General features: G+C 44.3%; 1 protein-coding gene across 5 annotated transcripts in view; it reads left to right on the top strand.

Moving 5' to 3' along the window:
• Nucleotides 1-24,703, top strand: part of ADAMTS17 (ADAM metallopeptidase with thrombospondin type 1 motif 17) — a 353,876-nt gene that overhangs the window by 67,856 nt on the left and 261,317 nt on the right. For all 5 annotated transcript variants that reach the window (XM_033431430.2, XM_049706098.1, XM_033431429.2 and 2 more), the window contains 3 exons: nucleotides 2,473-2,645; nucleotides 19,952-20,035; nucleotides 20,743-20,900. In XM_033431430.2, coding sequence (XP_033287321.1) covers nucleotides 2,473-2,645; nucleotides 19,952-20,035; nucleotides 20,743-20,900 — 415 coding nt within the window. The remainder of the gene's footprint in view (nucleotides 1-2,472; nucleotides 2,646-19,951; nucleotides 20,036-20,742; nucleotides 20,901-24,703) is intronic.

Genomic DNA, 24,703 nt, shown 5'->3' with positions numbered 1-24,703 from the left:
GTTGCTGCTGTTGCTTAAGGGCCTGGTGCGAGTGGAGGCCATCTGAGCGGAAGGAGCCGTCACTGAAGGCTGCTTCTCCTGGTCAGGCCCTGCAGCAGCCAAGTCAGTATACAGCATCCTTTCCCGCTGAGTTTTCTGTGGCCTTTCCCATCCCCATGTTTTAAGTTCAGCAACAGCGAGGAGCATGTTCGCACCCAAAGCCAATGCAAGCGGGAGAGTCAGAGCTGCTGGGTGAAGCCTGAGTTCTAGGGCCAAATTTACCCCTGCCCAGTGCTTGACTTCAGCTTTGTTATGTGGGAAAGAGGGATTTCACTCTCTCATTCATCCATGTATTCGGTCATTCACTCACTCAAGAATACATTCATTCAGTGAGTGTTTATTTTGCAACATGTGCTGGGCCTGGGGCTGGGGGCAGTGAAAGGGACAGATGAGGTAGTTGTAGTGCAAACCCTTTAAAAACCACAGAGCACCTGACTGTTGTGTTTTACCTGTGACTGAGTGTTCTGGGCATATGTTAACGTGCAGCATTTTACCCTTTATGATACCCTGTTTATTAGCTCTCCAAGGTCCATCAGGGAGGGAGGGGCAGGTCTTGTTTGTTTCTACTTGAAAGGGTGATGCCCAGTGCATCATTTTGATGTGTGAAATGTCCAGGGGGTGATGTGCTCCTCTGGTGGGGAGTGCTGGGCTACCTTTCTTAGTACTCCCCTCTTACGTGTTTAAGCTCGCCATCTTCCAGAGAAATGTCAGTAGTGCATCCTTTAGACTCTGCTAAAAATGCAGCTCTTTTCATACAGGAACCAGAAAATATAGACATGGTGTGAAAACAAGCAGCCAGTGTGGGGAAGAGCTGCAGAGGAGTTCATGAGTTGGGATGCTGAGAGATGGGCAATAAATCCCAACTTTGGGAGGAGCTGAGGCACAGTTTGGCTTGTGGTCGCCTGGGAGAATGTGGATGAGCTCGTTATAGCAAAGCTCCTGCTTGGGTGGCCCTTTAGTTCTGCTGCTTTAAAATGTGGCTGACATGGCTCATCACAAATTCCAAGATGGACAGGTTGGCCTGATCCAGGCAGTGAGCACCCGGCAGGCATGCTGAGCCCAGGATTTGGAGGTCACCCATGGTCCACCTTCCTCGTGTTCCGAGACGACCCGTTGGTGAATATGGGTGTAGGTCCAGAGAGAGATCCTCAAAGAGGGGCCTCTTTCATTTTGGCCATGTACAAAGGCAGTACCATCTGACACCTTACCTTTTATCTTAGAATAGACCCTGCCTTCCCGAATTAGATTCCTGAGGCCTGGAAGTCTCCATGGGAGGTGGGCCTGGCTTTGGGGAGGAGGGAACCACCCTGCAGGTTGACAAGACATATATGTAGATTTATATCTGCTTCTCTCTACATCACTAAATAATCTTCACAGTTGTACTTTTCATGGCTGCCTGCTGTTTTACCATTGTTGGCTTTCTCTGTGGTTGGATTTTAGATTGTTTTTCAGTTTGTCTCACTGCACGGACTATTCTTGTTTGTACACTATGACCCATAGTTCAGTTTTTTCTTATAGTATGCATCTTTGGTTCTGGAATGCTTGGGTCACTGTATGAGGGTTGGGTTTACTGCATGGAAGTTGTAGCAGAGCTGGCTTCCGTGTGAGCTGGTATAAAGATGGAAAAAATCGCTGTCAAATTAAGGAACTGCCTTTCTATTCACATTCGGATTCTGAAAGTGCACGTTATTCATATCAACCTTTGATGTTAGTCAGAGGCGTTTGCACCCACAAATCTGTGTGTCAGTCCTCACATGGCAGCTTTGAGCGTCCAGACATCCTGACGTGGGCTCAAAATAATGACCATAGCTGTTTAGCAAGTAAGATCTTCTAGGAAATCAGTTGATCTGAGGGGAGTCAGTGGAGAATTACTTACTGTTTACTAATACCTTCCCTGTGGTAAGGAAAGAACAAACTCCAATCTTGGACTGGATGTGTGTGTCCTGTTTTTTTTTTTTTTTGAAATACTGCTTTTGTGCCTGCTAAAGTTTGTAGCTCCTTATTTGTGACTCTCAGTGTGGACTCTGGACTGCCCTCTTCCAGGCCCCTGCTCATTGGCCCAGCAGTGGGTCATGGTGCTTTCAGAAAGCCTGGGGGTCTGTATCATTAACCCTACCCGCTGGGCCCAGGCTTCCTTTTCCTCCACAGACTGTGCTGTTCTCCCCGTTCCCTGCAGGGACAGGTTTTCTATTCTGTACTCTTTGGCCCCATCTGCCCCATCGCTGCCACAGTGGGCGGGTGTGACCCTCGTGACATCTGGCCCCCAGGCATGCAGGCTCAGCCTCGGCAGCAGAGGGCATGGACGCTGGGCCTGGCCACTGGCCGGGGAAGACTGACCATTCTCTTGGGGAGGCTTGATGGAAGGCCTGTTCACTGCGTGGACAGGAAGCCAATACACTAAAGGGCTGCACAGATGTCTCTATTGTTTTCTAGAAAAGAAGAAGCCGAGGAGGGGCTGGCCGTCACGAGACTGGCGGGAGCGGAGGAATGCCATCCGGCTGACCACCGAGCACACAGTGGAGACGCTGGTGGTGGCCGATGCTGACATGGTGCAGTACCATGGGGCCGAGGCCGCCCAGAGGTTCATCCTCACTGTTATGAACATGGTGAGTCCGGGACCAGCACCTGACCAGGGGTTTTGCTTCCTCTTGGACGAGCACTCTGCGTGTGGGTGCTGGCCATCTTCTCCTGGCGGGGAGGGATGGGGACATACACAGCCTTGTGACCCCTGGGCAACATGGAGCACAGGGGGCTGGGAGGTGCCCCCAGGGAGAGGCCTGACTCGCCAGCCTGGGCTGGTGTGGGGTCAGCGCCTGAGTCTGTCTGCACTCCTCACCAGAGGCCTCCCAAGACCCTTTCTATGGGTAAATGCCCCTCCAAGGGGATTCAACACTAAGTCAGTCCCTGATCTAAGGAGCCAACAGTCTCATAGGAGGAATCAAGATCAGACTTTAATATAAAACAGAGCTTGTCGTGCGCAAGGAAGAGAGGTTATCTAGTTGAGGGAACCAAGGAAGCAACATATGTCTACATCTGATTTGTTGAATGAGGAGTGAGGGAGACCTTCACTTGGTGGGTAGGTTGGGGAGGGACCTCATGCCTCAGATTTTAGATGCAGGTGGTTGTTTGCACAGAAGGATGTTTGTGTGCATCCCAACTCCACCCATCTATCCACTCTCCTAACAAGCATTTTTGAAGACCTCCTGGCATTGTGTTAGTTGCTAGGGGGACAAATGCCAAAAGACCTGGTCCTTCCCTCAGGAGGCAGTGGTGTCACAGATGGGTGGAGTGTCTGTGTTTCAGTAGACATCTCTGCAGGGAGCACTGGGGGCTGGGTGGAGGGCTGGGGAGTGATCACCCCACAGCATGGAGGCTTCATGAAAGAGCTGACCCTTCAACTGTGTTTGCCAGATGGGGGAGCGGTGGCAGGTCATGCAGGGGATGCCGCAGGAGCTACATCTGGGGGAGGGCAGGTGGTGTGATGTGGCTGCAGTAGGGAGTGGAGCAGCCTTAATGTGGGGACGTGCATAGGGTCAGGATGTTGGCGGGGGGTAAGGCATCCCTAGGAGCAGAGCCGCCGACGGGGAGGGGAGAAACATGTCTGGAGCGAGGTTTGGAAGAGCAACCCCAGCAGCTGCACTTGCGTGGATTGGAGTGAGAAGGGCAAGAAGGAGCACTGGGAATGGAGTGTGTGAGGAGAGAGGGTGTGAACTAAGGGGCAGGAGTGGGGATGGAGGAGGCATTCATGCAGTGAGGAGGATGTGCTGGGAGGAAAGACCCACAGGACTTGGTGCCTGGCTTGGAGAGGCAGGAGGAGGAGGCGAGAGAAATCCAGGGGACCCCTGGGCTATAACCTGGGTGGCTGGGTGGATGGTGGGCCACTGGATGGGAAAAGAAGGAAGAGAGCATTTGGGGACACAGCGAGGAGTTCTAGTCTGGACAGCCTGGCTTCGAGTTCCCCACGGGAGCTCAGGATGGAGGGCCTGGCTGGAAGTAGGGACTGGGGCTGATCGGCACACAGCTGGGAGCTGCAGCTGTTGGCATGGCCAGCCATGTCCAGGTGGAGCACATCGGGGAGAAGAGAAGCTGCCCACAGATGGCCCAGTGGAGTGCCAGTCCCAGGGGGCCAGGCAGAGGATGGGGAGCTGGCAGAAGGGCAGACAGACTGGGCAGAGGTTGTCCCTAAGGAAAGAGGTGAGAGGTGCAGGAAGGGAGTGGTTAACAATGCCAGATGCTGCAGCCGGGTCCCCGAAGGGATAGCTTTCGGGATTGTTGGGGGTGGCAGCTGGGTAGGGGCAAACTGAAATGAGACCAGGAAGTGAAGAAGTATAAACAGCATCGCAGAAGATCTTGGCTGAGGGAGAAGAGAAAAGAGCCTCGCTAGGTGGAATCAGGGTCAAGGAGGACTTTGGAGAGGGAAAGGGGTCAGGGATTACAAGTGTGGGGTTTAGGCCCAGACAGGCCTGGACCAGGACTCCTGCTCTGAGCACAGAGCTGGCTGGCAGTGTCAGAACCGCTCTGAGCTGACTCCCCCTGCAGGAAGAGTAGCGAGGCAGGGGCTTAGCCACCCCGAGGGCCTTGTGCCTGGCTGCGAAGGCACGTAAGGCTCATGGAAAGAGAGTGAGAAGAGAAGGCCAGTCCCTGGGCTGTGCTGCGGGGGGTGAGAGATGGCTAAAGGCAGCCCAAGAGCAGGGAGGCTAGAGACATCGCCAAGGTCACACAGGAAATCACTGGTGGGGCTGTGACCATCAGGCCAAGCCTGTCTATAACTGGCCACAGGGAAATATATGGTCATGAACCCCACCCTGGGCTAATGGGCGTGGCGAGCCTCATGGCAGTCCTGGCCCCTGTGAAGACAAGGCTCTGGTACTTTGACCTCTGTCAGGGTGACTTGCCAGTGCTTGCTTTCGGGACACGTATCAATTTGCAGGAAATTCCATCTGTCTGGTCCACACGCCCTCAGACAGGCCGTGCTCTAAAGCTGAGGCTGCTTTGGTGGTGCGTGGAGATTAGAGTCTTTAAGGTGAGTTGCTGTTTGGACCCGCAGACCTCCCTATAGGATGGGCTCTTCTGAAAAGCAAATGGAGATGTGGACCCCCTGTGGGACTGATCCAGGACTTATCTGTTTTCAAGACATGGGCACAACATGAGGCACTTGGTCACCCTCCCTTTCAAAGTCATCAACTCTGGGAGTTCCATTAACTTCTTTCCTTCCTCCCTCCCTCCTTCTTTTCTCCCTCCCTCCCTCCCTCCCTCCCTTCCTTCCTCTCGCTTCTTTCCTTCCTTCCTTTGTCTTTCTTTCTTCAGATTTTTAAAACTTGTGGTTAAAAAATACATACCATAAAATTTTCTCTCTCACCCACCTTTAAGTCTTCAGTTCTATGACATTTAGGTACATTCACATTGTTGTACAGCCATCATCACCATTCATCCCCAGAATTCTTTTTGTTTTGCAAAACTGAAACTCTGTACACATTAAACACTAACAGCCCATTCTCCCCTCGCCCAGCCCCTGACAACCAACCTTCTACTTTCTGTCTCTATGAATTTGACAACTCTAGGGACTTTATATAAGTGGAGGTACACAGTATTTGTTGTTTTGTGACTAGTTTATTTCACTCAGCATGATGTCCTCCAGGTTGGTCCATGTTTTAGCAGGTGTCAGAATCTCCTTCCTTTTGGCTGCATAATATTCCACTGTGTGGACAGACTACATTTTGTTTGTCTCTTCATCCATGGATGAACATTCGGGTTGCCTCCTCCTAAGGCTCTGTGCACAATGCTGCTGTGACCATGGTGTACAGTCTATCTCAGTCCCTGCTTTCACTTCTTTTGGGTATGGACCCAGAAGTGGAATTGCTTCTGTTAACTTTTAATGGTTCTTGTCCCTGATTTGAGAAATATTTCTGAGTTCCACATTTGCACAAGCCCAGGTCTCCCTGGTGGCTGATTAATGCTGTAGTTGCCCAGAGGAAGCCCAGGAGTGGGCTGCTGGGGCCTGGCTTGGCACCAGACTCTTTCACCTGTAGGTAATTTTATCTCATTTATATTTTTTGTCCAGGGCACAAGTCCAAAGAATAAACATTCATTACAACAACTAAAGTAATAATAAGGCAAAGCTCCTAGTTTGGCGTTTGCTTTCCTAATTTTATCATCTGGACAAGGGCAGCTATTTTATCACAGGCTGGGAGAGGGGTTGTACGTGGGAACATTGTTCTCCCCACGAGCCATGGGCTGTAAGGACTGAACTACAGGGGCTGAGTGGTGGTGATGCTTGGCTTTAATTTGACCCTCTTCAGTCCTCTTCAGCTGCTGGTACTATGATGTTGGAGGCTCCAGATCCCGCTGCTGAGGGCAAATCTGGGGCCAATCACATTAATTTTGGATTTACATGTTTCTTAATGAGGCCTGCCTAATAAGAGCAGTGGCACTTTGGTGAAGGGCATGTGGCATTTGTACACTGACACTTAGCCCTTCAGTCATCTGCCCTTGGAGTTTCTTGGCCAGTCTGATGAGGCCAGAAAGCAAATGAAAGCAGAGTGTCTGATCCACTCACAGACTCTCGCTACTGGCAACCTGTTTCTGTTGCTCTAGCTGTGGGTCGCTCTTCAGCATATTTAAAAACAAGTTACATTCAGACAGTGCATCTTACTTTAAACAAGGCCGCCCTCCACCATCATCACCGTCCTTCAATTTCTTAAACTCTAGTGTAGAAAATCCAAAGAATTCTATCCTGCCTGTGGCTGTTTCAGAAAAGGGATTTCTGTTAGTAAGATCATCTTTAAGCCAGGCAGATGGGAAAGGATTGTGGCTGGGCCAAGGAGCCCTATCATTAGACAGGGCCCCCGGGTGCAGCCAGCAGGAAGGTGAGGCCAGCCAACCCCTCTTTTTCCTGTCGGACAGTGTTTTCTGTGGCTGTGTAGGACTGAAACAGCTCTGTCTCCTTAGCTCCTCTGGATTTGGAAGGAAATCTGCTGGAGTGGTTGCCACCTTTATTCCAACCAGTTTCTCTCCAGCATCATCTGGTGCCAGTGTCCAGGCGCCCACCCCTCCCTGCCCTCCCACTTGGGTTTCTGTGGGCAGGGGACCGGCTCAACTCTTATGTGCCACTCTGACCCCAGGAGCTAAACACAGACAAGTCCCTGTCCCCAAGGCAGGCCAGGGGGCTTGCGGGACCTATGTGTGTTGTAGCACATCCACAGCTGGGAGAATTTGGTGTCAAGTGCTCACAGTTTTCATAGCATCTTATAGTTGTGGTGTATTAGATCTATGTCAATCAGTAGCCCAATGGCCCATGTTTGAGAGGAAGGAAGGAAGTGTGTTTGTGATGCACTGACCAGTCCAAATGGAAGCTTCCTGATTTCATGTCACTTCCTCCTCATACCTGGTGGATTTCATCATTCTCATTTTACAGAAAGGAAAGAGAGGCTTGTGGGGAGTACAGGGTGCAGACCCAGTGAGTACTTAGCAGGGTGAGGACTCAGGCCTGGGCTGAGGGACCCCTGTACCACCTTGTCAAGGTGATGAGCATATCTCAAATCTGCCTTTTCTCTCCATCTCCACCCTGGACTAACTGCCATTATTTTTTACCTCGACAACTGCAGGAGTTTTCTTGCTGGGCTCCTCACTTCCATTTTCTCCCCCCTTGAATCCTTGATGTAGAATGGCCAGCAAGATATTCTTCCAACAGGATTAGGACCTTGTCACTAGGCAGTTCTGAGACTCTCTGTGGCTTTCATCATTGTGGATATGGAAATCCTTCCCCTTCTGCACTCCCAGACCGTGTGGCTGGGGTCCGCCTGCTTCTCCTGGGCTTCATTCGTTTCTCCACGTTAGCACAGACTCCTGCCATGTGGGCCACTATTTCTCAGGGGCCCCAGCTCCTCTCTGACTTGTGGTAACTCTTTGTCAGGAATGTTCTTCACCCCGCTTCATACATGGCTAGCTCCTCTGTCTTTTAGGTCTCTGTGTAAATGTCCCCTTAGAGGGGCCCTCCTTGCTGACTCCTCTGAGAAGGCCACCTGTTTTCTTTATCATAGCAGTCTGGTTTTTACTTGGTGGTTCTTATCTTGATTTATAATTCCACATTTATTTCCTTTTTAAAAATCATCTTGCTGCGGAGTTTTTGTATGCTATTGAATTTAAGCTGGTATAAAATCAGAGTGCTATAACGTTAGGATGTTAAATGTAATGCTCATAGTAACCACAAAGAAAATAGCTATAAAATATACATAAAAGGAAATGAGAAGGGAATTAAAAAGTTTCACCATAAAAAATTCAGCATGCAAAATAATCAGTAATGTAGAAAATGAGGGACCCAAAAAAAAAAGCTATAAAACATATAGAAAACAAATAGCAAAATGCACAGGTAAGTCCCTCCTTGTCAGTAATTATCTTAAATGTATGGATTAAACTCTCCAGTCAAAAGACAGATTGGCAGAATGAATATAAAAAAATGCTCCAGTGTGTACAAGAGGCTCACTTTATATCAAAAAACACAAATACATTGAAAGTAAAAGAATGGAAAAAGATATTCCATGCAGATAGTAACCATAAGAGATCATGAGTGGTTATACTAATATGATACAAGATAGACTTTAGTAAAAAAAAATGTTACAAGAGACAAAGAAGGATACTGTATATTAATAAAAGTTTCAATACAGGAAGAAGATATAACAGTTACAAGTATTTATGTACCTAATAACAAATCATTAAAATATATGAAGCAAAAATTTGTAGAATTGTAGTGAGAAATATGCAGTTTTCTATAATAATAATTAGAGACTTCACCCCAGCCCCCACCCCCCACTCTCAGTAGTGGATAGGAAAACTAGACAGAAGATAAGTAAGGATATAGAGGACTTGAGCAACACAATAAGCCAACTAGGTCTAACAAGATATACAGAACACTCTACCCAGTAGCAGCAGGATATTACTTTTTTTTTCAAATGCACATGGGGCATGCTCCAGGATATACTGTATATTAGCTCACAGATTAAGTTTCATCAGATTTAAAAGATATCATACAAAGTATCTTCTCCAACCACAGTGGGATTAAGTTAGAAATCAGTAACAGAAGGAAAACTGGAGAATTCACAAATATGTGGAAATTAAACAACACACTCTTAGACAACCAGTGGGTCAAGGGAGAAATTACAGGGGAAATGAGAAAATGCATAAAGCTGAATTAAAATGAAAACACAACATACCGAAACTTATGGAACACAGTGAAAGCAGTGCTCAGAAGGAAATGTATAGCTGTAAAATGCTTACATTAAAAGAAGGATCTCAAATCAATAACCTAACTTCACACCTTAAAGAGCTAGAAGAGCAAACTAAACTCAAAGCTAGCAGAAGGAAGGAAATAATAAAGATTAGAGCAGAAATAAATAAAATAAAGAATAGAAAAACAATAGAGAAATCAACAAAACCAAGAATTGAGTTTTCAAAAAAATTAACAAAATTGATAAACCTTTAGCTAGACTGATTATAAAAAAAACTTGAATTACTAAAATCAGAAATGAAAGTGGGGATATGACTACCAATTCTATAGAAGCAAAAAGGATTATAAAAGAATACTGTATGAATTCGGCAATTGGGATTGACATGTATACACTGATGTGTATAAAATTGATGACTAATAAGGACCTGCTGTATAAAAAAATAAATAAAATTCAAAAATTCAAAAAAAAATACTATGAACCGTTGTATGCCCACAGATCGGATAACCTAGATGAACTGGACAAATACCTATAGAAACACAGAGCTTACCAAGACTTAATCACAAAGATCTAGAAAATCTGAATAGACCTATAACTAGTAAGGAGATTGAATCAGTAATCAGAAACCTCCTGACAAAGGAAAGCCCTGAACCTGACAGCTTAACTGGTGAATTATACCGTACATTTAAAGGAGAACTAATTAATCAGTCCTCCTCAAACTCTTCCAAAAAACTGAAGAGGAGAAAATGCTTTCTAACTCTTTTCTATGAAGCTAGCATTGCCCTCATACCAAAGCCGGATAAAGACACTACAAGAAAAGAAAACTGTAGTTCCTTATGAATAAGAAAACAATTTCCCTTTTGAACATTATTACAAAAATTCTCAACAAAATACTAGCAAACCAGAATCATATTGTGCACCATGACAAACTGGGATTTACTTCTAGAATGCAAGGATGGTTCAACATACAAAAATCAAGCAGTGTAATATACCACATTAACAGAAGGAAGCAAAAAATCACATAATTGTCTCAAGTGATGTTGAAAAAGCATTGGATAAAATTCATCTGTCTTTCATGATAAAAAACACTCAACAAACTAGGAATAGAAGGAAGCTACCTCAACATTATAAAAGGCATATATGAAAAACCCATAGTGAATGTAATACTCAATGGTGACAGATTGAAAACTTCTCCTCTAAGATCAGGAACAAGACAAGGATGCTTACTTTCACTACTTCTATCCAACATAGTACTGGAAGTCCTAGCCAGAGCAATTAATCAAGAAAAAGGAAGGAAAGGAAAGAAGTAAAATTATCTGTGTTTACAGATAGCATGAGCCATGTAGAAAATCATGAAATCCTACACACAAAAATTAGAACTAATAAAATAATTCAGCAAATTAGCAGGGTGCAAAACCAGTGTACACAAATCAGTTGCATTTCTGTAACTAACAATGAACAATCTGAAAAGGAAATTAAGAAAACCATTCCATTTACAATAGTGTCAAAAAGAATAAAATACTTAGGAATTAAAGAGGTAAAAAACTTGTACACAAAAATCTACAAAACATTGATGGAAAAAGAGAAGACATAAATAAATGGAAAGACACTGATGTTCATGGATTAGTAGTCTTATAATAAAGATGTCAGTACTGCCCAAAGCAATGTACAGATTCATGCAGTCACTAGCAAAATGCTAACAACATTTTTCCTTGCAGAAATTGAGAAATTCATTCTAAAATTTGCATGGAATCTCGAGAGACCCTGAATAGCCAAAACAATCTTGGAAAAGAAAAAGTTGGAAGACTCATTTCCTGATTTCAAAATTTACTACAAAGGTATAGTAATCAAAACACTGTGATACTGGCATAAAGACAAACATATAGACCAGTGGAATCGAATAGAGAGCCCAGAAGTATACTCTGACATATGTGGTCAAATGCTTTTCAACAAGACTACAAAGACCATTCAATGGGGAAGTGACAGTCTTTTGAACAAGTGGTGATGGGAAGACTGGATATGTACATGCAAAAAGGATGAAGTTGGACCCTTACCTAACATCATATACAAAAATTAATTCAAAATGGGTTACAGACCTGAATGTAAGAGCTAAAACTATAAAAATCCTAGAAGGAAACATAGGGGAAAACTTCCTGACATTGGATTTGGCAATAATTTCTTGGATATTATACCAAAGGCACAGGCAACAAAAGAAAAAAGTAGACAAATTGGTCTTCACCAAATTTTAAAACTTATGCATCAAAGGACACTATAAACAGAGTAAAAAGGCAACTCAAAAAATGGGAGAAAATACTTGCAAATTACATAGCTGATAGTATCCAGAATATATAGAGAACACCAAAATTCGACAACAACAACAAAACTAAACAACCTGATTTTAAAATGGGCAAAGGACTTAAATAGACATTTCTCCAAAGAAGATACACAAATGGCCAGTAATCATATGAAAAGATATTCAGTGTCACTAATCATTAGGGAAATGCAAATCAAAATGACAATGAGATACTATGTTACTCTCATTAAAATGCTGTTACTAAAAAAAATTGTAAAATAACAGGTGTTGACAAGGATATGGAGAAATGGGCACCCTTGTGTACTGTTCTTGGGACCATAAAATGGTGCAGCTCCTTTGGAAAACAGTATGATGGTTCTTAAAAAAATAGAATTTTAATATGATCCACTTCTGGGTATATACCCCAAAGAAGTGAAAGCAGGGTCATGAACAGAAACTTGTACACCCATGTTCATAGCAGCATTATTCACAATAGTCAAAAGGAGGAAGCAACTCAGTGTTCACTGAAGGATGAATGGGTAGACAGAAATGTGATATATACACTCAATTAACTATCATTCAGCCTTAAAAAAGGAAGGAAATTCTGACACATGCTACAAGGATGAACCTTGAGAACATTATGTTAAATGAAATAAGCCAGTCACAAAAGTATAAATACTGTACAAATACTGTATGATTACACTCAAATGAAGTGCCTGGAGTAGTCAAATTCATAGAGACAGAAAGTAGAATGGTGGTTGCCAGGGGCTAGAGCAGGATGGGGAATGGAGAATTAGTGTTTAATAGCTGCAGAATTTCAATTGAGGAAAATGAAAAAGTTCTATAGATGGATAGTAGTGATTGTTCCACAACAATCTGAGTGTACTTAATGCCGCTAAACCATACACTTAAAAATGTAAATTTCATATTATGCATATTTAACAGAATTTTTAAAAACCCACCCTGCTTACTGTCTTTGCACCATCTGTAAGCTCATCAAGGTAGGACTGTGTGTACACCTTTGTCGTTATTTCCCCAGTGCCTTGTACATGTGCAGGTGATCAAGAAATTTTTGTGGCATCTGTGAACTCATAAATGAGTGACTAATGCCATTTTCTAACATCCTTTGCAAAGGATTTAGTGCTGAAGTTGTGTAAACACTGGCTTTCCTTTTTTAATTCCTCAATTAATTTACTTCTGAAAAGCCTTTTGTATTCTAAGCATGTCACACAGATGTGGTGTCCTAAACTGTGGTAGAAAGTGTTTCTACATAAATGCAATTACATATTTACACCTCCCACACAGCCCACTGTGCTATGGGTGGTCCCCTTCAACTCCTCTCACATCTTGTCCTTCAAGGAGGAGGTATCAAGATGGAGCTGATAAAACAAGTGTGGTGGGAAAGAACTGTTCTGAGAGCGTGCTTGGCTGCTACAAACGACTTCACCTCTGAGCCCTGTTAAATCAGTCTTTAGAGCAACAGAAGAAGTGGCTGCTGTGAGAGCAGAGTCACTTTGGTCATTTTTGAGGACTTGTAAAGCATGGAAGCCAGTACTAAAACAACCCTGGCATTGTTGCAGGAAGGGGGATCCCTTCTAGGGCCCAAGAGTGGGCTCTTGTCTAACACTTGGAAATGAATTGACCAGGGAGACATGTGTGCTAACAAAGCAAGAGACTTTATTGGGAAGGGGCACCCAGGTGGAGAGCAGGAGGGTAAGGGAACCCAGGAGGACTGCTCTGCCACATGGCTCGCAGTCTCGGGTTTTATGGTGATGGGATTAGTTTTCGGGTGGTCTCTGGCCAATCATTCTGACTCAGGATCCTTCTTGGTGGTGTGTGCATCGCTCAGCCAAGATGGATTCCAGCGAGGAGGATTCTGGGAGGTTGGTAGGACATATGGACTGGAGTCTCCTTTTGACCTTTCCTGAATTCTTCAGGTTGGTGGTGGCTTATTAGTTCCATGTTCCTTACTAGGACTTTCTGTCGTAAAACAACTCATGTAGATGGTTACTGTGGTGCCTGGCCAGGGTCGGCAGTTTCGGTCAGTGGTTCCCCTACCAGCATCATGCAGAGTGGTCCCGTTTTAAAACAAGAAATAAAGGAGCTTTGTAAATCACAGAGCAGTGAGCTTGGTTTTTGTATCAGTCAGGGGTTTTGATTATAAGCAGAAGAAACTAGATCTGGGATAACTGAAGCAGAAGAGGAAACATGTTTTTGGAGCCGTATACGGAGGAGCCCAGAATCAAAAGGAAGGCTGGGTCACCAGCCTCAGAACTGGGGGGAGGGTAAGGGTCAGGAGACTCAAGGGAGAGGGGCCAGGCAGCAGGAGAGAGCAAGGCTGAGTTCTGGCCAGGAGTATGGGCTGCAGTCTTGCTGCCACTGTTGTGTCCTGGGACCATCTCTCCACTGCCAGTGCCCCTCCAGGGCTTCTGTGGCAGGCAGAGTGAGTTTCCACTTGCTTTGGTTTCTACAGTGGAAAGAGGGTTCCTTCCTTTCTCCAGAGCTCACCCAGTGGGGAACTTTCCCCAATGAAAACAACATCTTTAGCCAAAAGAGAAAAGGAAATTTTAAAAATTCCAGCAAAGTGTCCAGACACTACACAGACCAAAGCATAAAAGAGGTTCACTCACATGACATATGATTCTATGGTTCCACTTTGGGGTATATACACAAAATGAATTGAAAGCAGAGTCTCCAAGAGATATTTGTTCATGGCAGCATTATTCACAAATAATTCACAAAAGGAGGAAGTAACCCAAATGTCCATTGAAGGATAAACAAAAATATATATGTGTACATATATACACAATAGAATATTACTCAACTGTAAAAAGGAAAGAAACTGATGCATGCTATGACATAGATGAACCTTGAGGACATTATGTTAAGGAAATAAGCCAATCACAAAAAGACAGGTTCTGTATGAGTCCACTCATAAGAGGTGCCTAGAGTAGTCAAATTCATAGAGACAGAAAGTAGTGGTGGTTGCTGGGGGCTGAGGGGAGAGGGGAATGAGAAGTTGTTGTTTAATGGGTGCAGAGGTCCAGTTTGGGAACATAAAAAAGCTCTGAAGGTGTATGGTGGTGATGGTAGCACAATAATGAGAATGTATTTAACACTACTGAACTGTATACTTAAAAATGGTTAAGATGGTAAATTTTATGTTTTTTACCACAATAAAAAAAATGAGATGCACTCACTAATTCCATTCAGTTATATTTATTGGGTACCTAATGTGCTCTGGGGACTTCCTAGGGACTGGGGATCGAGTAGGGACCACAACAGGTCCCATCCTCATGGAGCTCATGTGGTGGCACCAACAGGCAGTACTCAACACACAAATCAGGGATTTGTGTGCAAATTTTATAAACTGCTATGCAAAGATCCAGGTGATAGCAAGTGACTGGGGCAGTCAGGGACACCTCTGTGATGAGTGACCCTCCACTTAGAAGGGAAGGCATTACACTGACATAAGGAGCCAGCCAGTGGGAGTCAGTCTGGCATTTGGGAGGCACAGGGAGAGGTGATTCCTGGTGGGTGATGGGGAGGGTGGGGCACAGTGAGAGGTGCTCCGGCCTCCCCCTCAGGGGTCAGGGCATGGAGAGCCAGCTTCACTGCATGTGCGACGGGGAAGCTGTGCAGGGGTCAAGTAGAAGAGTGGTATACACTGATTTGTGTTTTAAAAGATCCCTCCACCTGGCTCAGAGGGGTATAGAGTCCCACTGGGCTATGTGTCCCAGCAATCCGCTCACCTGTGCAGGAATGTGTGGAGGGAGAAACTTCAGCCAGACCTGTGCCTCTGAGCTGTCAGCAAGCCGCAGTGGGTGCCCTGAGTGGGCTTTGGTTGATTTTCCAAATATGCTGTAGTGCCTTTTTATGTATGTGACTTTATTTTCCTTTGGTTGGGGGTGGTGGTGACACAGAAGCAGGAATATTTTAAAGAACAAATTGCAGATGGAAACAGGTGGTGCTGACACTAGAAGCCGTGGGTTTGGGCAGCCAAATTGGAAAATGGGGCCACTTGAAAGAGCTTTGGTTGTTTTTAGCTTCCTTAACAACCACAGAATGGAATGAAAACCTGAGCCGCTCCAGGCAAGTTCTGTTTGGAGGAAAAATGACATCAATTTGACTCAATTACCATGTGAAACAGACAACAAGCCTCTCTGGTGAGCAGAGAAACTAGCAGCAGTGCTAGAGCGCTCACTGGTTCCCACACCCCCGTGGCCATGATGGGAAGCTGCTGGGGGCCTTGTGGAATGCAGATGGCTGGGCCCACCCCCCTCCACCGGGTTCTGATTCATGGGGTCTGGGGTGGGCTCCAGAATGCGTTTCCAAAATGTGCTCAGGCCATGTTGGTGCTGCTGCTTCAGGGACCCCTCTCAGAGGGACTGCTAGAGAATATAGCCCCCTCCAGGGTGCGGGTCTGGATGGGTGCGGCCTGCGATGTGAGGGAGTCACCTCCACTTCCCATCTGTCCCTGGGGAGGCCCTAAGTCACCAGGTAGGTGGTGCTCATGTGAAAACCCCACCTGGCATTGCGAACAGCTCCTCCCCACGTGCCCCCATCACCTGTCCCTGTCTACCCCTCCCTGACCGTGTCCCCTGTTGCCCAGCCAGGGGAGCCCTGCAGTGTGCTGCTGGCAGTGGGTCCACCCACTTGGCCCCCAGGCTGCCAAGGAAATGTGACAAATGAAGCTGGGGCTCTGAACACTTGCCAGGATGCAGCCAGAGCTGGATGCAGGAGACAGACTTTCCAGACAATTGGTTGTGCTGTTCCCTGCCCATCCAGGTGTCTCCCTAAACATCATGGGGCCGCTACCTCCAAGACTCTCCTGAGTGTGAATTTCCATGGCAGAGGAGAACAGGGAGACTTCCTTACATGTCTTTGAGGCCTGCTGCTTTGTGTTCTGTGGCTGTCGTCGGATTCTCGTCTGGCTCGCCCGGCTCGGCACTGGGCCTTGAGGGAGATCCTGTGTGTCTGCCTGGCCCTGCGCTCTGCTGGGCTTTGTGGGAGCATTGTCTATTCAGATGACAAGGTGCTTTAGCTGTGGTCGCTTCTGCCTGCTCTTCTGAACGTGGGCATCCCAGTTACACATCAAGGGGGGGTACCTTCCGGCAGGCTTACTAGAGAACGTTGTTCAGAGCATGAAGCTTCTTGTCTTAAATTAATTAATGAAAAAGTTTTAATTTGGTAAAATACACATAACAGGATTTACCATATAGTCATTTTTAAGTATACAGTTCAGTATCATTAATTATATTCACATTGTTGTGCAGTCAAACCTTAGAACTTTGTCATCTGGCAAGACGGAAACTCTACACTCATTAAACAACAGTTCCCCATCTCACCCTCCGTCCCAGCCTCTAGAGCATGAAGCTTTTCTCCCCCTCCAGCTCACATATTTTTTGTGTATTTGCTCCAAGAAAAGTACCTGAGCCTTTTGGGGTCACGGTACATGGGATGTGCAGAACTGTCCTCAGCCGGAGAGCGGGGGATTCTGATGAGGGAGTTTGTTTCTATAGCTTTGTCCTTCCTGAAACTTGCATCATTCCATTCAGGCTCTGTTCTTTATGCTGCTTTCAGGGGGCGTGTCAGAACATCACTGAGAATTGCTTTCCTGTGTTATTGCTTTAAACCCACAATATTCTTTAATGTCTTTGGCTGCCATTGCTGTTACAGGCATTGTTTAGATTGCACCTTGAAACCCTGTGTGACTTGAATTTTCTCCCTCATAATTTCAATTTTTCATTCTTTCTAGTTTTCATGTTTTGAATTGAGGTTTTCCAGTTTGGGCCCAATCCTAAGGCTGAATATTTCTGGAAAAATTTGATTTATAGCCGTTGGGTGGTTCTCAGAAAAAAGGAAAAAGTTATGTGCTTTTCCCTTCTTCACCCAGGTTTAAGGATAGGTAGTTAAGGTATGACTTCAGAATTGGCCTACAGATGGTCTAGTATAAAAAAAATGACTGCAATTTTGTCCTTGAGGAAAGAAAAAGTTTTGGGAGGGGGTAGTGAGAACAGAATAACTGAATATGTTGTATTTTTCCTTGTGGGAAAGAATATTAAATTACACAAAGATTCTGTTTTGCTTTAATAATAGTTTTCAAAGAGAAAAATCCAAGCACTGACACAGCTAATTCCTTTGTCACACAGATGCTCAAGCACTGTGCGTGCCTGGCTTCTGCCGCTTGTGTGCCCGACGCCGTGTCCAGCTTCACATGGCCTGAATTAACTGTGGCCACGCTGTTGGCTGTGGTCATTGCTTTATGTTGCTGCTGATGTACTGGAGAGAAAATTTTAATGCCCCTGCTAGAAAATTCTCCCTCTGGATTATGTCTGTCAGGAAAAAAAAGCATATTCAAAACCAAGTGAAATAAGTTAGACAGAGAAAAACAAACACTGTATGATTTCACTTATATGTGGAATCTAAAAAACCTGAACTCATAGATACAGAAAACATACTGGTGGTTCCCAGAGGTGGGGGGTAGGGGTATGGGAAGAGGTGGTCAAAAGGTGCAAGCTTTTATTTGTAAGATAAATAAGGTCTGGAGATGTAAGATACAGCATGGTGACTATAGTTAACAGTACTGTATGGTATATTTGAAAGTTGCTAAGAGAGTAGGTCTTAAAAGTTATTTCACAAGAAAAACAATTGTAATTATGTGAGGTGATGGATGTTAACAACTTATTGTGGTAATCATTTTGAGATATGTATATATTATATATACTATGATATATAGTATAATATATATAATCATGTTTTATACCTGAGCCTAATACAATGTTGTATATCAATTATATATCAATAACACTGAAGAAAGGGACATAATGAAACAAAATATTTTCCCAATTTAAAAAGAAAAGGGGGCTTCCCTGGTGGCGCAGTGGTTGAGAGTCTGCCTGCCGATGCAGGGGACATGGGTTCGTGCCCCAGTCTGGGAAGATCCCACATGCCGGGGAGCGGCTGGGCCCGTGAGCCATGGCCACTGAGCCTGTGCGTCCGGAGCCTGTGCTCCGCAACGGGAGAGGCCACAACAGTGAGAGGCCCACGTACCGCAAAAAAAAAAAAAAAAAAAAGAAAAAGAAAAGAAAAGCGAATATTTAAAAGATTTTTATCTCTTCCCTCTATATCTTACACTACTACTCTCATCACCTACTCCATTGTACCTCCCTGAATCCTGCTCTCTCCTGAGAAGGAACTCAGGAGGATCGTAATGATCTGGGGGTCCTCAAATCCTATGGTTCTCTTCTGTCTACGTCACCTTTCATTCCTTTGCCTTACTTGAGTTTTCCTATCTCTCTTCTCCTTGAATCCTTTGATTTCTTGATGTTGAGATCCTTATAATTAAGTTCTACCAACAAGAGGTGCAAAACTGAGAGGGGCATATCCTTTTCTGTTACTATAACTTTATTTCACTGACAAACTTTGGTTAGAATGAGGAATTCAGGGAAAAAAGGAATATGGCCTTTTTGGCTGGACAATCTGGATATGGATTGTAGTCATAGTTGACTGGCAGCGGGTCTTGAGCTGGTGGCTTTATGTCACTGAGTCGAGGTTGGTGGAGACACCAACCTTGATGGGTTGTGATGAGGGTTAGAGAAGATACAAGTTGACACGTGGCAGATGGCCACAGGCATGGACCTCCCCCATCCTTTCATAAAGATCCCCTTCACCTTCCCGCAGGAAACACCAGAATCAGCAGACATCCATTTCTGTTTTTCAAAATCACCTGTCCTATACATTTTTTTCAACCAACTGATTTCCAGTTTATCTTTGCATGTATATGTTTGTATGCACACGTGTGTGTGATTCCAGAGTTTTCTGTTTTACTTATTTCTCTTGAGGAATTTATATTTATGGGAGTTTTTTGGACTCAGAAGGCCTTTTAAATAAAATCTGGGCTATATATCTCACATAAATGTATTTTTTTGTTCCAATAAGACTTTATTATGAACATTGAAATTGGAATTTCATATAATTACTCTTCTTTAGATTTTTTTTGTACTACAAGAACACAGTTTAAAAATTTTTTTTTTAATTAATATAGTTTTTAATGAATAGAATTTATATTTCATTTTATAAATAAATACATTTATATTTTATTCATTTATATTTTGTGTTTTAGATTTATAGGAAAATTGAACAGGTAGTACAGAGAGTTCCCATACACAATTTCCCCTATTATTGACATTTTACATTAGTGTGGTATGTTTGTTATAACTAATGGACCAATATTGTTACATTGTTATTAACTCAAGTCCATAGTTTGTGCAGATGTCCTTAGTTTTCACCTACTATCTTTTCTTTGTTCCAGGATCCCATCCAGGATACCGCTGTTGTTGTTGTTTTTATTTTTGTATTTATATCTCTATCTATTTCTTTTTTTCTCTCTTGACAGGTATTCAATATGTTTCAGCACCAGAGCCTTGGAATTAAAGTTAACATTCAAGTTACCAAGCTTGTCCTGCTACGACAGCGTCCTGTAAGTCCCCATCAGCACAGTAATGGAAAATGTAACTGGTCTCCAGGCTTCCTAGTTGCTGTTGAGCGCTGAGGAAGAGTCCAAGTGTTGTATTTTATCCTCCTTCCCTGGCTTTGCAGATGGCAACACTGTGCCCTGGGCCAGGGACCAGGGATGCCTGGTGCGAGGAGGACAGGTGCTGTTACTGGAGGCTTGGTGTGCGGTTAATCTGCTCAGAATCTCAGGGGAACCCTGAGCAGTGGGCCTGTGTGCCTCCCTCCTTCACTCCCGCATGTTTCATGGGTGCAAAGTTGATGGTGAGGTCTTTGGAATCATGGCTATTCTTCTGGAGCTATACCTGAGCTTCAGGCCAAATTTGGGTGCCCTGTAGCATCATTTTCTGGTCTTTTGATTGAGTGCGTTTCCTTATGAAAGTGTTACCTGCAGAGTTAAGCAGTGAACGTGAGAACGTTGGGTGTGCTGTTCAGTTTGCCAAAAAGAAGAAAGCTTTTCTTTAATGACATAGTCTTCATTCGAACTTATAGATAAGGCCCCTGATGGCCTCTCTCTGGGTCTCTGCATCTTCCTACCAGCATTGTGGGCAGGTGACATTGAATGACGCCCCGGCGAGCAACTGTCTCCACCTTAACATCCACACTGTGGTCTGAGCATGAACTCTGGCTTCCCTGGGCATTTGCTTCTGTAACTGCCCCCCTGATTTCTTTTAGGCCAAATTGTCCATTGGGCATCATGGTGAGCGGTCCCTGGAGAGCTTCTGTCACTGGCAGAATGAGGAGTATGGAGGCGCACGGTACCTCGGCAACAATCAGGTTCCAGGAGGCAAGGACGATACGCCCCCCGTGGATGCTGCTGTATTCGTGACCAGGTAAAACTAGACTCTGCCCGGAGCTGCAAAGGAGAAAGGGAGGGCATTTTCCATTGGAGAGGACAGATGGCAATTTGCTAGGAATTCAGGCTTGGAAATCATGAATTTCCTTTGGGTCACATGTCCGAACCTTGGATTCCTCTTCAGTAAGATGGGGATAAATGATAGTCCTACCTCCAAGGTGTGAGGATTAAATGAGCACAGGAAGCACTTCTCACAGTGCCTGGCCCAAAGTAAGGACACAAGTGTTAGCTATTATTATTGCTATTCTTATCATTAATATAAAACTACGGAAATCCTAGTTACCCAAGACTCTTAAAACTTCCAAGAAAACTCATCTACTATCTCTTCCCAGCACCAAATATAATGCTTACTGGAAAGAGCTCATCTGTGTTTGAGGCTGCTTCCAAAGTGGGAGAAGTGAATACCCTGATTTTCCTGTAGAGAGAAGTCCATGCAAGCGTGTGGGTGCTGTGCACAGCCCATCCATGGGCACTCTTGGGACAACAGCAGTGGGCAGAGATGCCTGTGGAATTCATGTAGAGGCTCCATTTGAAGCAAGAAGCTGAGTTTCTTTATAGGCTACAGAGCTGGACTTACTCTTCCTGACTGAGAGGGAAGCCAAGGAGCCCGGCAGTGGACAATAGAAACCAAAGGCAGCTTTCTATGCAGATAGCAGCAATGTTATTTTAGTTTTCTAGGGCTGCAGTAACAAATTACCACAAAATGGGTGGCTTAAACAACAGAAATTTATTTTCTCACAGTTTTGGAGGCCAGGAGTCTGAAATCAAGGTGCGGGCAGGGCCGTGTCTCTCTGAAGGCTCAGGAGGGGAGGATCCTTCCGCCTTCTTCCTAACTTCCGGTGGTTGCTGCAATCCTGGGCATCCCTTGTCTTGTAGATGCATCACTCCAGTCTCCTCCTTCGTCACATGGTGTTCTCCCTGTGCCCACATTTCCTTCTTCGTGTAAGGACACCAGTCGTTGGATTGGGGCCCAGCTTAATCCAGTGTGACCTCATCTTAACTTGATTACATCTGCAGTGACCCTCTTTCCAAATAAGATTACATTCACAGGGACTGGGTGTGGGGTTAGGACTTGAAAGTATCTTTTGGGGGACACAGTTCAACCCATGATAGGTATCGATGTGGCTATTTCATTTTTTCCCTATGTCTCAAATCTCTGTTAGAAAAATGGATTTTCCTTGGTTGTTTTACTTCAAAGATGTAAATAAAATGTGTTATGTGTTCACACCAAAATCCCCTTTTAGAAAATATGTGGAAATGTTTTGTGATAATTTAATCCATTAGGTTAAAATACAAAATTTTATTTTTTTGAATGAATATATCAACTTTGAATTTTAAGATTTTTTTTTTTAATTTATAGAAACTACTTCCAAAATTACATGCTTTCTTTTTCTCCGAGTTCAGAGAAAGGGAACAGTTTACCATGTCTTTAGCTTAAAGATAGCCTGCCCTTCTAAGAAGAGTTAAATCTGGTTTAAGACTTTGGTTTTGAGTCCAGAAGGGCTCTTATTTTGCATCTCTTGGGCCATAAACAACAAGCCCCTGGCCTGATGACATCCTGAAGGTAGCTGGGGATGATCTGTGACCCCAGCTTCAGGCACCCTGTACCAGGCAATGTAGCACCCTAGGGTTCTCCTCTTAAAAAAACCCAGAACATGCACATTGCCACTATCAGACACCAACTAGATGCCTCATCACTCTTGTAGATGATTCATCAATTGCCAACCCTAAAGGGTTAAAATGTGATCTGTAGCTCACTGATCCATTATGAGAACACTTGCTGCTTCTACAGGATGTGATTAAATGTATAATGGAACATTTGAGAAGTCTATTCAATAATTCTGATTGCCAACATTGGCTGGTGGTCTACCAGGAACCAAGGACAAGGCGTGAGCATGACCTTGTACTTGCCTTAGATCTGGGTTTGCCCACCCTGGTGAGTGCTGGGAAGCCCTAGGTACCACCTCTCCCAGCAGCTCTGGCTCCCACACTCACTGGCCAGAGGCTGCCATGGCTCAAGGCACTTTGAAATAGCTTTTGGAGCCTATGGGGCTTTCCATAAAGCACTGAGGATTACAGTATTGGTCTTATGGCTACCACCCTTTGAGAGTGGATTTGATTTGTGGGGCAGGCAGAAGTCCTTGGAAACCATATCTATATGTGACTATAAATTAATGTGATTGATTTTCCAAATGATAATTAAATGAGGACTAAAGACCTTTCCTAGAGAGGAGCTCTAAATAACATCATCTTTGGAATATGCAGCTAAACGTCCAAGGTTATTACTTTGAAAGTGGTTTGTGTAAATACTATATCAAATGTATAAATTCTGATGTTTTGTTAAAAATAATAACCTATGGGAATTTTCCCTGTATTGCTTCTTTGCTTTCCTGCTGTTTCCTTTCTTGTCTGGGTAGAGAAAACACTTGCAAGTGATCTTGGTTTGGGAACGACTAACTTTTTTCCAGAGGCAGTAGATGTTACCAAAATTAGTGTAGACAAAACTTCTGGGTTAGCCTTTTTACAAAACGCCATCAGAGAGACTGAAGGCACCCTCAGCCTGAGAATGCTGTCCATTAGGCTTTATATTTTCCTTTCTCTTTTTCCTGTCTCCTAACAGCTTATTTACCATACTGGAAATATTTTTGCATAAAAATGTTCTTTACATCTCACACCCATTAGGATGCCTGAGTTTTTAAAAAAACTCAAACAACAGAAAATAACAAGTGTTGGTGAGGATGTGGAAACATTGGAACCCTTGTACCCTGTTGGTAGGAATGTAAAATGGTACAGCCACTGTGGAAAACAGTATGCAATTCCTCCAAAAATTAAAAATAGAACTACCATATGATCCAGCAACTCCACTTCTGGGTATATATCCAAAAGGATTTTGAAGAAATTCATACACCTATATTCATAGTAGCATTAGTAATAATAGATAAAATGTGGAAGCAACCCAAGTGTCCATCAGTGGATAAATGAGTAAACGAAATGTGGTGTTTCCATACAAATGGAATATTATTCAGCCTTAAGAAGGAAGGAAATTCTAACACTAGTTACAACGTGGATGAACCTGGAGGACATTTTGCTGAGTGAAATAAACCAGTCATAAAAGGACAAATCCTTTGTGATCCCACTTATATGACATACCTAGAAAGTTAAATTCATTGAGACAGAAATGGTAGTGGCCAGGAGCTGTGGGGAGGAGGGAATAGGGAGCTGTTTAATGGATATAGAATTTCACTTTTGCAAGATGAAAAGAGTTCTGGAGATTAGTTGCACAGCAATGTGAATATACTCAACACTACAGAACTGTGAACTTAATAATGGTTAAGATGGTAAATTTTACGTGTATTTTACCACAATAAAAAACTTTTAAAATGTTCTTTTCTAACTAAGCACATTGAAGGGGGTGGTCCTGATTGCAAGCGGGTGTTTCTGAGTGGGGAGGCTGGGGAGGCAGATACCTTGTGGCCCGGGAAAGCCAGGTTTCTTCAGATGCAGGCAGAGCCAATGCGAAGGCCTCCATCCCGCTCTGTCACCTGCGGCCAGCCCAGGACCCTGTGTTGTCTCTCTCCATTTCGAGCCATCTTGATCCCTCTCACTTCTGTGGGGAGCTGCTGGACTGAACTGATTGGTGCCATCTGTCCTCTGGGTCCTCACAGACGTTAAACTCAAGACCTCCCATGAGGATGGGGTGGCAGTTATGGAGTCGGGGCTGGAAGCCAATTTGGCTGAGAAGCATCGTTTAATAATTAGAGGCTGAGAGCTGCAGTTCCT

Source organism: Orcinus orca, chromosome 2 (genome assembly GCF_937001465.1).
Source record: "Orcinus orca chromosome 2, mOrcOrc1.1, whole genome shotgun sequence".
Classification (NCBI taxonomy): domain Eukaryota; kingdom Metazoa; phylum Chordata; class Mammalia; order Artiodactyla; family Delphinidae; genus Orcinus; species Orcinus orca.
Note: the sequence above shows the minus strand (reverse complement) of the source record. Positions and strands in the feature narration are given on the sequence as shown.